At 52.4% G+C, this 15,834-nt stretch overlaps 1 protein-coding gene across 2 annotated transcripts in view; it reads right to left on the bottom strand.

Moving 5' to 3' along the window:
- Positions 1 to 15,834, bottom strand: part of WHRN (whirlin) — a 41,141-nt gene that overhangs the window by 11,026 nt on the left and 14,281 nt on the right. For both annotated transcript variants that reach the window (XM_014256255.2, XM_088065773.1), the window contains exons 3-5: positions 7,420 to 7,545; positions 1,683 to 1,885; positions 1,386 to 1,422 (exon numbers count right to left, since the gene is read on the bottom strand). In XM_014256255.2, the coding sequence (XP_014111730.2) occupies positions 1,386 to 1,422; positions 1,683 to 1,885; positions 7,420 to 7,545 (366 nt within the window). The remainder of the gene's footprint in view (positions 1 to 1,385; positions 1,423 to 1,682; positions 1,886 to 7,419; positions 7,546 to 15,834) is intronic.

The raw sequence follows: 15,834 nt of genomic DNA, 5'->3' as shown, positions 1-15,834 counted from the left end.
CCTGCTGAGACAGCTGGGCTGCACCCAGGAGTGCCCCTGCTCCGGGCTCTGCCCACCAGCCCTCTCTGCCTGTGTGTCACACTGCAGGGGGGAGCTGGGAATCTCACTGGAAGGAGGATTTTGGGGATGGCAGGAGGAAGGTGCCCCCAGGAATTCATCAGCCTTTCAGCGTCACTGCTTTGGGTAACTCCAAAGCTGTGATCAGAGGAGCTGAGCTTTGCCCTCTGGGACAGGGACAGCAGGCAGGGAACGGCTGGAGCTGGGCCAGGCCAGGCTCAGGCTGCACATCAGGGCAAGGTTCTTCCCCCAGAGGCTGCTGGCACTGCCCAGGCTCCCCAGGGAATGGGCACGGCCCCGAGGCTGCCAGAGCTCCAGGGATGCCCAGGCTGGGATGTTGGGGGGTCTGGGCAGGGCTGGGAGCTGGGCTGGGTGATCCTGGGGGTCCCTTCCAGCTCAGGATATTCTGTGATTCTCTGATTCTCTGAGTTCATGCAGCACCAGTCAAGTTTCCCATCCCTTTTCAGCAAGTGGAGAGCCTGTCCCCCAGCCAGGCAGTGATTTAATCCCAGGCTGTGCTCCTCCCTGGCTGAACTGGGGGAACTGGCCAAAGGAGACAGGCCAGGTCCCCATCCTGTGGAAAAGGCTCATTTTCCCCCACTGCCAGCTTGAAGCAGACCCTAGTGAAGAAAGAGCCACTGGCAACCAAAGGAGCCCCAGGGAGAGACAAGCCTGGCTGCAGATGAAAGGCTTTTTCCCTTGGAGAGGGATTTCTTAGGGGAGGTCCTTGGTGTTTCCTCCCAAACAGAGTTGGCACAGGGAAATGGAGCCAGACAAGACCCTGACTATCCCAGACACAGAGAGGAGTTGAGGCTGGGGAACATGTTTTGCCAGCAAAGAGTACAAAGCTGTTATCAGTGAGAGCCACGTGTGAAACCTCCCTGCTTAATTTCCATTTAAATTTCCCATTTAAAAGCTTTGCAGGGAGGTGTGGGGAGAAGATGCTGGCACAGAGCTGCAGGCACAGCACGGGGCGAGTCCCTGTGCCTGCTGCAGCTCTCAGGGCCCAGACAGCCACCACGAGGAAGGAACTGTGGTCACCTCTGCAGGGTGGAGGGATTCCCCATGCTCCTTGTCCATGGGTGATCATTGCCCCTCGCCCACTAAGGCTGGAGGGCACCAGAGGTGCCTGGAAGTGGCACAGGAGAGGGGACACTGCTGTGACACTCTGTAGAACACAGCTGCCAACACAGCATGGGGAGGAGAAAAGCCCATTAAAATCCCAAACCAGCATCCCTGCTATAACCAGGAGCAACAGGTCCCTCCCTCCCATGGAAAATAAACCCCAAGAGCAGTGATGTTTTCCCAAGGCATCGGGAATGTCTTACCCTGGCTGCCACGTCCATAGCATGGTCACCCACTGCCCTGCGAGGAGGGAGAAGATCAGTTAGCACCGAGAACCTGTCACTTGTCACCTCCTCTCCTCTCTGGAGAGCCAAAAGGCAGGGGACAAGGGGAAGGGACAGCACGACATTGTCCACACCCCCTCTACCCTACAGGCCAGAGATGCTTCCCTGATACAGAACGGGGAGCTCCATGGGCAGGCTGGGGGTGCCCACCCTGCCAGGGCGCTGTGAGCACCCCCAGGGGCCGTGAGCCCCCCAAAAAGCCGCCCAGGCACGCACCCCGCCGAGCTGAGCAGCGTCTCCCCGAGCTGGGAGCTGGTGATCCAGCGGGTCTCGTCCACGGTGGTGCGGGCGTGGGGCAGGCGCCCGATGTCCTTCACCGTCATGATGAGGTGACGCGAGGACTTGAGCAGCTTGACGGCCTCGTCGTGGGGGATGCTCAGGAAGCTCCGGCCGTTCACCTCCAGGATCTGGTCTCCCACCTGTGGAATCAGGATGGGCTGAGCCTGGTGAGTCCTTGGAGCTTTCCCCTTGGGATTAACGCTTTCCTGTCCCAGCAGGGAGGGGCTGCCCAGTCTAACCCAGCGCCGGGTGAGGGACACAGCAGTGGGAGGGAGCAGGGAAAACGCTGTTGGATGGAGACAATCCCTCACGCTGGCAGCCAGGGAGGACCAGGCTGTGGATCCCAACTCAGACTCATCTGCCCAGTCTCCTCCATCAACCAGACCAACCCCAAAGAACATCAAGGCCTCCAGCCCCAATCCCCGCTGCTGCTCTGGGAGGCCGGGAACCATCTGTGGGAGCCCCAAACCTCAGATCTCTGCATGCAGGGTCTCACCACAGCCTCCCGCAGCATCTGGGACAGCTGCACCCCAGCTCTCCTCTCCTATTTCCTCCCCAGCTGCTCCTAAGAGATTTCATTCTGTGGGCAAGGCCTTTGCTGGAACCAGGAGCTTCCCTGACAGCCTGGCCTTGTTTAGACACATCTAAATCTGGTGTTTCACCCTTCATCCCAGCTCCTCTTCCTCTGTGCTCCTCCTCACTCCTGTATCACAGCTCACCCTGCTCCTGATAAACCACATTTTTGAAACTGCCCTTTCCTGTCTTTGCTTAACCACAGGCCTCAGCTCAGCTCCACCGAAACACAGCACGGATTTTCTTCTCTGCCTGGAGAGGGAAAAGTTCCAGAGACACAAAACAAAAATGATCAGTGGCAGATGAAGGTGCCTGTGAAAGGACAGATGGAAGAGATTAGGCCTGATAAATTTAGAGAGGAGGTGGTGTGGGGGGGCTGGATGGAGCTGGACAAAAGAACACTGGCAGAAGCCAGAGAAGGGCTCCTGATTGCCCTTCCCTCTGCCCAAAGGACAGAGGAGGCTCAGGGAGGCTGGAAGGATGTAACAGAGTGGTGCTGAGGGAAAAAAGGACAAGGAGCAAGAGCATCATGGAATTTGGGTTGGAAAAGGCCTTTAAGATCATTGAGTGCAGCAGAGCTCAGCTCCACGTTCAGCTCCATCCAGGGACCCTGAGTGGATTTGCCTCATTCTTCACCATAAATTTCAATAGTTTGTGTTGGAAGTGACCTAAAATATGCCAGAAGTGACCTAAAATATGCCAGAAGTGTGAAGGGAAGGATCCCAGGGGGAGGCAAATGACACAAATGACTACGCTCCCAACCATGGGGCTCCACAAATATCTCAGGTTCCCTTCAATTTCTGTCAGCTTTAAATCCAGAAAAAAAGTCAGAAAATTGCTGATTACCAATGAAACAGGGGAGGGGAATTGTGCCAGGGCCTGAAGTGCCAAGAGAAGCACCTGCTCAGGTGCACAGATATCATCTCCCAGGTCTTTCTGATCCATCAGGCAGCCCCATGGAGTGGATTTTGCTGCTCAAACAAGGAGCACAGAGTTCACTGCAGCACCGAAGCAATAAAAATCCAAATTTGATTAGGCAGTTTTATTGCAGTTACGAATCTTTAATGTGTTTCCATACCAGGGATTAAATTTTCATGATTTTTTGGTTCAGGACAGTTACACAGGTTTAATAATCTTTCTTTAATTTCTCCTTTTTAAGGGTGAACCAATAGGAACCTGGCATATTCTCATAACATCAGGGGGACCAGAGGGACCCTGGATTTTTTGCTAATTAACATAGATAATAATTATATTTTTCCCCCCAAATTCAAGGACAAGTGGGAAAGTAACAAAAACGCTGCAGAGATGCAAAATACCCATCTACTAAAACAAAAGCTGACCCTGAGAAATGATTTGCTGTATTCACAGCTCCAAACTGGCACAGAATAAAAGAAGTAATAAAAAGACATAAAAAAAAAAAAATAAAACACAGGAAAATTATTGCCCTGGATATTTCAGGAACTACTTTTCAGTTGTGCTCAGCTAATGGTGGGTGGATACCCGGGATGCGCTGAATGCTTGAACACCTCTGAAAATGTGGATTATTCTCATTTCTTAGGGAAAAACGTAGCCTGAAATGCAGGGGCTGAACACGACACACAGAAAGTGACAGACCATGACAAGAAGAGAGCTTGGAAATAACACCTCGATGACAGCCCTGGCTCCTTCTCCTCCTGCAGACACTGGGCAAGGGGAGCTGCAGTCAAGAGAAACTTAATGGGCTTCAGACAAGGGTTCTGAGCACCTAAAGTCTCTTAAAAATAATCAGAATTGGCTCTGGGAGAAATTCAATCAGGCAGAAAAACAGGTAAGAGATTTCAAATGTGAGTTAAGGTTAAATGACACCAAACTGAGCTGGGAATATCAGGGCCAAGGGGTGCCAAATGGGCTGGCACTGGCATCAGCCCTGTTTAAGGCCACTGAAGTGCCAGCAGAGAGGCTAAATGACACTGGAGATAGCACTAAAGTAGAAGGAGCCTCTCTCCAGCACAAATAATTACCAAAAGCCCTTAAGAAATTAAAGATACGGGCAGGAAAATGTAGGGATCGGTTTGGAATTGACCAAATGAAGGCTCGCAGTAAAGAAGGAAGTGCTCAGCTTCTCCGGGAGGGAAAGGGCTCAGGGCATGATCCACGTCCAACAGAGCCTGTGGGAAGCGTCCAGGACAGATCTGGGAGCAGGACAGGGAATGAGGGGGGCCGTGGCTGAGTGAAAATGGGTCCTTTCCCCATTGGCACTGCAGCCCAGAGAGCAGGAACACACACAGAGGGAAGGGGCTCTCTGGGGGTGGCACTGATGGGGGGATGTTTCTGTGGCCTCCCAGGAGAGGAGATCTCTGTCCCCATCAAGGTGACACCACTGGAAGGACCAGGAGAAGTGTTACAGCTTGGCTACCACAACCACGAACCTCCTGAGTGACTTCCTCACTTTGCAGCTCATTCCCAAACTCTGAGCGAGCCACAAGGCTTTTACTCCATCTTCTCTTTTCCAGGATATCTGTCTGTGCCCAGACCTCAAAGCTCAGTGCAGCTCTCAGGGGGTGGCTTTGGGATGAGGGGCACGAGGGCACCCCCAGGGAGTTTGGAGATTACACCAAATTGTGTCCAGGGAAGGGAATGGAGCTGGGAAGGGGCTGGAGAATCCCTGAGGGAGCTGGGAAGGGGCTGGAGAATTCCTGAGGGAGCTGGGAAGGGGCTGGAGAATCCCTGAGGGAGCTGGGAAGGGGCTGGAGAATCCCTGAGGGAGCTGGGAAGGGGCTGGAGAATTCCTGAGGGAGCTGGGAAGGGGCTGGAGAATCCCTGAGGGAGCTGGGAAGGGGCTCAGGCTGGAGCAAAGGAGGCTCAGGGGGAATTTCTGGCTCTGCACAAGTCCCTGCCAGGAGGGGACAGCTCAGGCTCTGCTCCCAGGGAACAGGGACAGGAGGAGAGGGAACGGCCTCAGGGTGGGCCAGGGGAGGCTCAGGGGGGATTTTGGGAAAATAAGGAAAACGTCCAGCACAGGCTGCCCAGGGCAGTGGTGGTGTCCCCACCTCTCAAAGGATTTAAAATCCATGTGGATGTGGCACCTGGGGACAGCAGCCTTGGCAGTGCTGGAGGAATGGTTGGACACGATGATCTTGGAGATCTTAAATTACTCTTTGTTCTATGACAGCCACTGCTGACGTAAAATCATTCTGCTCTTCCTATTTACAGTCTCCCTTTCCCTCTCCTCTCATATCTGGATAAATATGGATGGTGGCAGCCCTTTTCACCCCAGCCCTCGTTCTGGGAACTCAATATTGAGTTGTTTGCCCAAAGCAAGCTCCCTGGAATATGCTATTTCTGATCTAAAGGTCAAGGAGAGAAAACAAAAATGGCTTAAGGAGGAGAAAGAACCCCAATCCTGACAAAATACAGCATCAGAAAAAATGAGCAAGGAAGAAATCAGGGCCAGCAGAGCCAGGAACAGCATCAGGAGCTCAGCTCGTGCCGGGCACCGCTGGGAACGTCACGAAGGAGGCAGGAAGGACAGGAGCTGAAAGCAAACAAGGCTGACTCACCTCCCTCCTCTGCAGCCCTCTGCTAACCCCCACTTTTTCACTCTCCAAACTTCCTCAGAGGCAGCAGATTTTAAAACATGCCCGAAGAACACATTGTCAGAAGTTTCATGAATGAATAAACATCAAGAAGGCCAAGGCGAAGACTATGAATATTTAGTTATTGACTGACTGCAGAGATCCAGCCTGGTTTCTGCTGGAATTCTGCCTGCTGAGGGAGCAGAACAGCAGCACATGGACCAGCACCAGCAGGTCCTCTGGGACCCTCATCTCAGGAGCTTGGACTCTTGTTTCTGGAGCTTGGAAAAGTTTCTGGGCCTCAGAGAAACTTCCTTGGGTTTTCCTGACTTTCATTTGCCCTTCGATCAAAATTTAAGGGAAGTGCAAAACGTTAATTATTAATTTTAGTTATTAGAGTCCAAAATTGTGATTTGGTGATACAAGGAGGTAAAAATGAAATGTCTGGCAAATTTCAGATTGGTCTGGGTTAAAAGGGACCTTAAAGCCCATCCAGTGCCACTCCTGTGTTTAGGGACACCTTCCACTATCCCAGGCTGCTCCCAGCCCCATCCAGCCTGGCCTTGGACACTTCCAGGGATGGGGATCCAAAAATTCCCGGTGCCAGGGCAGTGCTGGTGAATCCACCTGGGGAGGTGAGTGAGGCCTCACCAGACACCAGAGCCCATCCCATTTCTCCTCAAATGTCTTGATCTCATCCTCAGCACCAGTCCAGGGCACTGAGAGGACATTTCAGGGTTTAACATGCATCAGATCTCAGCTGACACACAGAACAGGACTGGGAAATATGGAATAGGAAAGAACTGACCCTCAGAGCCCATGAGAATGCACTGGAGGAAGCAGTGATTGGATGTCATTGCAGGGAATTGTGTCATTTAGAGGGAAAAACACACCAGAAAAGAAACTGTGACTGAAGTAAAATGATCCAGCCTGAGGAGTCTGAGTGTCAAACGTGCCCCATTTCTGCCTGGCACACAGAGACATCCCATTGCTTCCTTTCCTACTTATTCCACTGGTGAACACACACAATTTTAACCCCAAATGTCCCTTCCAGGATCAGCTGTGATCCCAGCACGTTCAGAGAAGGGAACATCCTGAGTTTTGTCTTTCTTTTTCTGTTCAATATTCTCTCTATTCTTTACACATTTATTTGGAGCTCTGTGGTTTTTCCATAGGCACAAAGCCAAAACACATTCCAAAGCCCCAATCCCATCTTGGCTCTCCTTGGGAACCAAGGCCAGAAAACAGTTCTTTGAGACACATTTTTCACCAACAAAGTTTAAGTTTCCTCTGAGAGGGGAGGATTTAGAAGAGGCTTGAACAAGGGGGGAATTGCATCACCACTCATGCTCCTAATTGGTGATGGTTGTCAATTATGCTGATTTGCTAAACTTATAAAACTGTGTTCACCCCCAAAAGGGAGTGGATTTTTTTGACATTTTTTCCACATTTGCCCCTGGATGCCTCCAATAAAGACCAAACTTTACATCACCTCCTATACTGATATTACCTTAAAAGTGTGTTTCACTCTCTGGGGTCACTCTCACCTTCAAGCCAGTGCTCTCTGCCTCGGAGCCCTTGTCCACACCCGTGATGTAGATGCCCAGGGAATATTCTGCCCCTCCTCGGATCATGAGGCCCAGGGATTTCCCCTCGTTCAGGACCAGATTCACCTGCAGGGGAATAGGAAGAGACGTTTATGTGGTGTCCAAAACAGAGGTGGGACACAGCCACAGAGCCTGGGCTGGACAGCAGCTCCTGTGGGATTGAGGAGGCAGTGGGAGCACCAGGAGGAAAAGCTCTGGAAGCTTCAGAGAGCTTCAGAGAGGTTCAGCTACACGAGGGGCAGCACATCTGCGTGGATTTTCATCCACACTGATCCCCAGCAGTTTCCCACTCTCTCCTTTTACAGGTGCATCCCTGGGGTAGAAGCTGAGCTGAGAGAGACCCCCAAAGCCCCAAGAGCAGCAGTGGGGTGGTGCCAGCCAGCACTGGCTGTGAATTCCCACTCTGGCATTCCTGCCTGTGCAAACAGAGCCAGGATCCTTCTCCACCCAGACTGGGAATGAGCCCAGCTCCAGCTCTCCCCCTGTGCAGGGCCACCCCACAGCACAAACCCCACAGGGGGCTCCTCTCCCAGCCACCTGCCTGATTACCTCCAATTAACAAAGCCATGAAAACCTTCCCATAGAAGGAAACATTGCCACAAACTCCCTCTCCATGTGGGAAGCATTCCATATTTCCCACACCCTGCCAGGCAGCAGCTGGACAGATGTTCTCCCCACCAAACGCAGATTTGCAGAGCCAGCTTCCACCTGCCTTCATCCACCCTCTCCTCCTCACAGGGCCTGCCAATGTTTGGATGTTCAGGTGGGAATTTGGAGTGCATGAGCAATGCTCAGCTCCCTCGAGGACTCTCCATTTAAAATGGCCTTTGTTCACTCGCTGCATGACACTTTCTAAATGAATAACTCCAGGGTTATTTCGTTGCTTTGCTCCCAAGTTTTGAGTCACTTCTGGAGAAAAGCAGACAGCAGGAATAAAAACAAATGAGAAAAGCCAAAATGTGTTTCACACTGATAGAAACAACCAGAAACACGCTGTTTGTGAAGGGCATTTATATTGAAACCCCTTCGCTGCAGTCAAACCAAAATCTTCCACATTTACTTGGATGGAAAAATAATTCTCAGCTTCATGTCGGTAATTAATCCATCTTTCTAGAGGACACAGCATCACAGAGGGAATTCAGGCCAGTCTTAGAGTGGCTGGTATTGAAAACCCATTTTCTATCTTGGTGACGGAAACACAGAAATCAACAGCAGGACACAAATCCACCTAAGGCTCCACATTTTGGATTTAGAGAAACGGATGCAAAAAAAACCTGTAAGACATCAACTACCTGCACCAGCATCCTCCTCTGAAAAACCTGATGTTCCCTGGGCTTCCTTTCCCTGCTTATATAAAGGGCAGAAAGTGCTGGAAACAATTTTAGCATTGAAGGATTATAAAGGAATTACAGAGATTTTCATGCTCCAGGCTGGAGAGACGAGCTGGGCACTGGACCCACCCAAAGGAGCAGCCAAGGGAAGTTTGGTTTTCTCCTCACAGGGAAATCTTACTCTGGAGCACAGAACACTTTGCTGAGTGGTTTTGAAAATCAGGAAAAATATTCAGCTTTTCTGAAGTGCTGTTACCTCCCAGTCTGCCTGATGGAATCTGCTGTAAGTTTTTCACCCCACCATGGCTGCGCCTCACAGAAAATTCCCCAGTTTGGGAAAAATACAAGTAGGAGAAATGCAGCGAGGTGCCTGGAATCCCAGATCACATCAGAATAGACTGGGAATGACAAAATTCCCTCTGGAAGTCCCCAAATGACATTTTTACGTGCTGGGGTTAGCAGCAGGAGGGGCAGCTCCGTGTGCAGACATTTCCATTTCCCTTTAAACACTATCCTGGTAAGCTGAGAAGCTGCTCCCCCCTCATGGGGAGAGCATCAGATGGAGTAAGAGATACCCCCTGTCCCTCTGCTGCTGAGGAGCTGCCACGTGAGCTGCTCTGTTCACCCCTGCACAGGGCAAACTGCGCTTCCAGAGGCAGGAAAGCCACGGATACAGAAAAAAAAAAAACCAAAAAAACCCTCCAGGATCCCACACTGAGCCGGGCAGAGAAACCTCAGCGCTCCTGGAAAATCCATGGCCGCTGGCAGCCCAGAAAGTTGGGTTGCTGAGGGTTTAATTGCATCTCTTAATCAGCTAATAGCTCCCTGAATGAAGGCAGCAGCAGGAACTGCTGGGAACAGCGTGGCACAGAGCAGGGAGCAGGCAGGGAGCATCCAGCTCATGGACACAGCAGGGATTTCGGGAATGCCTGGGGAAGGGAGGGAGTGCTGCCAGGCACAGGGCTCAGTGGGGTCAGGCTGGGGAGGGAAGGTGATGCCTTTATGGGGCCACTTAAAAACAAAGGCCAGACAGAAATAAATGCATTTTAATTAATTAATTAATTAAAATAAATAAAAAGCAGTTCTATTTATTGTGGGGCCTTCAGGGACATTTTGGGCAGACAAAGCCCCCAGGGGCTGCACCCAAAAATGGGCCACAGGTCAGGGGTTTCACACTTTTATAAGTTTGGTCCATTTGCACATTGGGGTTCATCCCCCAGTTCCAGCTGCAGGGAATGAAGTCATTTCCCCCAAGTTTGCTGCCCCCAAGTCCCTTTTGTTTCCATCTCTGGGGCCTGAGGCACTGAGGTGTCCTTGGTTGCCAGGCCTGGAGAGGAATTGCTGTGTCTGCCCAAAGTGGGGAAGCAGCAGCTCCCAGTGTGTGTGGAGTTTGGAGTTACACACTGAAGAACTGCAGGATTGCAAATATATGGAAAATATAAAAGGTAAAATCCTGAGGCATCAAAGGAGCAATGGAGGGATAAGCTGGTTGCCACGATGAAGCAAAGGCTGAGCCACTCCAGGCTTAGGGATCACAGGGGACGATTTGCACTCTCCTTCCCAAGGTGTTTGCCTCCAGTGATGGGAACAGCACAGGGGTGGTGACAGGAGGGGTGGCCCTGCCATCAGCACTGTCACTCTGCCAGCCTGGGGTGACACTGGAGCACAAACCCAGCTGTGTCCAAGGAGGGAGCTACACCAGTGAACAGGCTGGTGTTCCCAGTGGTTCCCAGTAGTGATCCAGGCCCCCTCAACACAGCATTCCCTGGGCCAAGCCCTTCTGCTAGTGCCCTTCCATTCATGCTGGCACACGTGTGATAAACACTCCAGTGCCAAGGCTTGGCCCAAACACAGAATTTTGGTTCAATTTCCACTTTATGCTTCTACTCTCCCCCCTGGCTGAAGCTCCCTCAGGGTGAGAAGCTGTAACACCCCTCAGGGTGAGAAGCTGTAACACCCCTCAGGGAGAGCTGGGATCACTCTGAGCTCCGAAATCCAGACTGTCCTGACACCATCCTAAACCAGGCAGCAAACAAGGGCAGCTGCTCTGTGGGGAAACTGAGGACACCACAGATTATAGAATGGTTTGGGCTGGAAAGGACCTTAAAGCTCAGCCAATTCCACCATCTTCCACCATCCCAGGCTGCTCCCAGCCCTGTCCAGCCTGGCCTTGGGCACTGCCAGGGATCCAGGGGCAGCCCCAGCTGCTCTGGGCACCCTGTGCCAGGGCCTGCCCACCCTGCCAGGGAACAATTCCTGCCCAATATCCCATCTAATTCTATCATCATTCAGCTTAAAGCTGTTCCTTGTGTCCTGTCCCTCCATCCCTTGTCCCCAGTCCCTGTCCAGCTCTCCTGGAGCCCCATTATGTCCTGGGGGCTCAGTAACATCCAGGCAAGGTCACCCCCACACCTTGCCAGGCATTCCCACAGTACCATCACTGCCCAGTCCCCACCTCCTTCCCTGTGCCATTCCCAGCCCCAGGCCACTCCTGCGTGCATCACACAGAAACATTTGGAAGTCCAAGGTCACAGTTTTAATTTCTGTTTCAACACTGAAACATCTGCCATCTCCTGCAGCAGGAAATAAAGGAGAAAAGAATGCCATCATCAGGGAGGCACTTGCTTTGAGCCGATTCCTGCACAGGATTTCTTCTGTCTGGGTTTATGGAATTACCTGTTGACAGATTCAATTTTGCCATTAGAGAAAGGCCTTTCAGACAGGAATTAGGCTGCCCCAGAAGGGCTCAGCACGCAGCCGTGTGGCTGAGGAGGTTTCAGCCATGCTGGCAGCTATTTCCAGGCCATTACTGCTGCCACACGGCACAAACAACGCCTCGGGAGGCTCGCAGGGCTCATCCTCCTCCTGCTTCCCAAGGAAACCCCACAGTTTGTGTCTAGACATCCTGCACACAGCCAGTGTGGGGAGGCAGAGCTGGCTCACAGCCATTCCCGGGGTCCTGGCAGCAGCTGGGGGGTGCCAGGGCCATCAGAGCTGTCCCAGTGTCACCCCCTGGCCAGGGCAGCTCCCCAAGGCCACCCAACACCCAGCACTGGGGACAGGGAGCAGCTCCCAGGGCTGGGAGGTGACACAGGGCACAGGGCCAGTGCCCAAACCAAACCCTCTGCCCATCCCCAGCCTCAGTCCAGCTCCTGTTGAGCCCAACGCTGCCTCCCCACAGGGCTCACACACCCAGTGCCACTTTTGGGTGCTTCCTCTACTTAAAAGTGCCTAAAATAAGCGGGAGGTGGAACTGCTGCCCCTCAGGGTGGGCTGGGGTGTGACACAAAGGGCATTTTTGGGTAAGGCTGCTGGGACAGAGCTACAGAATGCCCAAGGCAGGAGGATGACTCCTGGAAACATCAAAGGCCAGGCTGGATGTGGTGAAGCTGAAGATGCCCCTACTCACTGCAGGGGGTTGGATTAGATGGAGTTGAAAGGTCCTTTCCAACCCAAATCATTCCATGGTGCACCAGTGGCTCACATCCCATATTCCAGTCCCACAGGGAACTAAACCAGCCCCCCACGAGCCTGGAGAGCCTTAAAAGCTGTAAACAAAATCAAACCCCAGCAAGGTCAGAGCAAGCAAACAGTGAGAGACGTGGGGAGCTGGATCACTCACACTGCAAATGTCATTACAAACTAATAGCAAGAAATCCTTCCTTCCCTCTCCTGCATCTCTTATCCTTCATGCTCAAGTAGTCACCAGCAGTGTCTCAAACATTCGAGCCACGCAATATTAGCACAGATATTTTATGGTTTTTTAAAATAATAATTACTGCTACTTTTGGCTCCAGAACTGCCTGAAGCTGAGGAGATGTTCACACTCTCTTTATCATGTTTTCTTTCTTCTGCTGCACCAAAAGCTTGCAGGAGTAAGCAGCTCCCCTGGCAATAAGCACATTAAGGTACCAATTCAGCTTATGGAATGGTGCTTCTCAGAGAACTCGCAGCCCAGCACTAGCAGAGTGCTCTGCACACTTCATCTTCCTCCCAGCACAGCAGCACCTCCGAGTTTGCACTGTCTGAGGGTTTCCAAAGTGCTTTTAATGAAATAAGCTGTCAATCCAGAGCTCCATCAATGACAATTCACAGCACAAATGGCTCTTGCTGCTGCTGTGACAAATCCAGAGGACTCTAAACCCGGACAGATGATAAAAATCCAAGTGCTCTGAAGCAGAAGGTGAGCATGGGAAGCAGGTCCCAGCTTTCCAGCAGGCAGTGACATCCTGGGATGGGGCTGGGGGCTTCCACCTGCTGTTCTGCCTGGCCTGGCTCCAGCAACACTTCCCAGAGCTTTGCACTATCACAAACCAATCCCTTCCTATTGCAAAACTTCCTGACCACTGGTGATTCCACCTGCGGGCACGGGGCTCTGAAGAGCCACTGGATTCACCAATCCCACCTACAGGAAAATGCTAAATTTGGGAAATACAGCACCTGCCACACACAGCACAGCCATGGGAAACAAGGATCTGTAACACCTTGCACAATCACAGGCTGAACCTGTCAGCATTCCCTTAATCCTCACCTCCCTTCTCCTCGTGGTAGGTCAGGGCTGCTCCGAAAAGCTGGCCCAGGTCTCAGCACACCCTCTGCTCACCCAGAACAGCCTCTGAGCCCAGCTCAGGGCAGGCTGGATTCTGCCTGGAATGGGATGGGGAAAGCCAAGCCAGCTGCTGAATCCAAATCCCCAAATCCCTTTGCTGGGGATTCTTCCACAGCTGGAAGTGAAGGAGTCCCTGTGGCCGCAGGAAAATGTGGATAAAGCCACAGGCTGGGAACGCCGCCTTTGGAGCTGAACCAGAGTGCCCAAAAGCACCCTGTTCCACACCTCATCCCACCAGGATGATCCCACAGATCCCTGGATGGATCACTTACACCAGCACACACCTCACAGTGGGGGTTCCCATTTCAAGCCTGGGGATAACAAATCCTCCTGCCTCGGGATAATCACCTCGGTGACAAACCCATCCTTCCAGGCATGCTGGAGGAAGAGGCAGCCAGAGAGGGATATTTCCACTGCCTGAAGAATGCCAGATGCCTCCAGCAGCCTTGAATTTAACCTTGGGAGAGCTGGAAACATCCCTTTGACTCCAGAGGTGTTGTGGCAGTGGATTCGCTCGCTGGGTTCCATCGCTCCAGCCTCTGCTGCAGGGCTGGAGCTGCTCTGCTGTGCTTCCCCAAACCCTGCCTGTTCAAAAGCTCTGGCACATCCATTCCAGGACATTCAGATCAATTAGAAATAGGAGAGAGTGGGATAAAAAAATTAACCAGTTCTCCCCTCAGAATGTAGAACCACCCACGAATCAAACAGGCCTCGGTGCCTGTCAGTTCTGGCTGACTGGGCTGAATTATCCAGGGATGTGTTGCATTTATTTGCATTTTTGTGAACAGAATAACCCCACTTTAACAGCAGTTAATTATATATCTGTAGCAACCCATAAATCCACACATACAAATAGAAAAGGAGAAATCTGGAGGCAGGTGGTTCCCCTGTTCTGGGACATGTTTTCAGCCCTCCACGCTGCTCAGTAATTCAGGCCACAGCGACTCAGCTCATCCCTGCCCTGCAGGCTGTGTGCAGAAAATGTCACACCAAACACCCCCTGTCCAACACCAGCCAGGGCAGGCTCTGCTCGCTGCCAGCAGCTCTGGCTTGGGAGAATTGCTTCCACCACCAGCTGGCACAGCAAGGAACCTCTGGATACGGAGGCGTCTGGGCAGCCTTGAGCATTTCAGAGAGGTAACAGCCAGTAATTTTCCTTTTTTCTGCTCTTACAGATGGGAAATCAGGAGTGAAGGCTACTGCAAAGTGCATTCCAAGCCTTCTGCACTTAAAGCAGTGACCAGTGTCCCTGCTGGAGTGGCACCAAGGAGTGGGGCCAGGAGAAGGTTGAACACTCCCTCTCCATCCCATCTCCATCACTGAGAGCTTCAAATATTTCCTGCAGTTGTCATGGATTTTTCCCAGGTTAACAGAGGGGCCTCCAGCCCCCTGTCCTGGGGGTCAAAGTGTGATCCTCTGCTGGAGAGATCCAGAGGAGGCTCCAGGGGGATCAGAGGGATGGAGCAGCTCTGCTGGGAGGAAAGGCTGGCAGAGCTGGGATTGTTCACCTGGAGAAGCTTTGGGGTGAGCTCAGTGTGGCCTTGCAGAGCCTGAAGGGGCTACAAGAAAGGAACAGGACACAGGGAATGGCTCCCACTGCCAGAGGGCAGGGATAGATGGGATATTGGGCAGGAATTGTTCCCTGGCAGGGTGGGCAGGCCCTGGCACAGGGTGCCCAGAGCAGCTGGGGCTGCCCCTGGATCCCTGGCAGTGCCCAAGGCCAGGCTGGACAGGGCTGGGAGCAGCCTGGGATAGTGGGAGGTGTCCCTGCCATGGCTGGGGTGGCACTGGATGAGATTTAAGGTCCTTTCCACCCCAAACCAATGAAGATTGTCTGAAGAAGCTAAAGGGCTGCCTGGCTGTGTGGAGCAGCACTGAGGAATGGAAGGACACAAGCTCAGATTTTGGAAGCACCTGGGCAAAGGTGCTCACAGCAGGATGAGCAGGAGCACACACAGGGCTGGGACTTCTCCCCAGGGCCCTGCAAGTGGCCAGGACCACACGAGGCTGGGACAGGGGCAGGGGACTCTCAGATCTGTGAGCATTTCATGTCCACACAGAGCGAGGACTGAAGGGATGATGTGCACAGAACAGCTCCCCACAGCTGCCCACAGCTGCTGCTGCTCTGTCAAGGTGACACCAGGTGCCAGGGGCTGGGGGACACCAGCCAGCACAGCCTGCTTTTCTCCTCTCCTTAAAATAAAAAGCATAGGCCCTTCTCCCTTGTGGACCACATGAATATTTCATCAGCAAACTGCCTCATGCTGTATTAGATTTTTCTCTCCCTCTGGCTGAGATGGGAAGCTCACAGACCCTTCCACAGCGTTTCCAGGAGCTGAGGACATTCTGGGCACAGACAGAACAATATCAGGATAAAAGGATGGAAACAGTCAAGGCTCCAAGCAATTCTGTGTC

This window comes from Pseudopodoces humilis, chromosome 22 (genome assembly GCF_049639895.1).
Source record: "Pseudopodoces humilis isolate 2021_Gansu_Grassland_sample_001 chromosome 22, ASM4963989v1, whole genome shotgun sequence".
Classification (NCBI taxonomy): domain Eukaryota; kingdom Metazoa; phylum Chordata; class Aves; order Passeriformes; family Paridae; genus Pseudopodoces; species Pseudopodoces humilis.
Note: the sequence above shows the minus strand (reverse complement) of the source record. Positions and strands in the feature narration are given on the sequence as shown.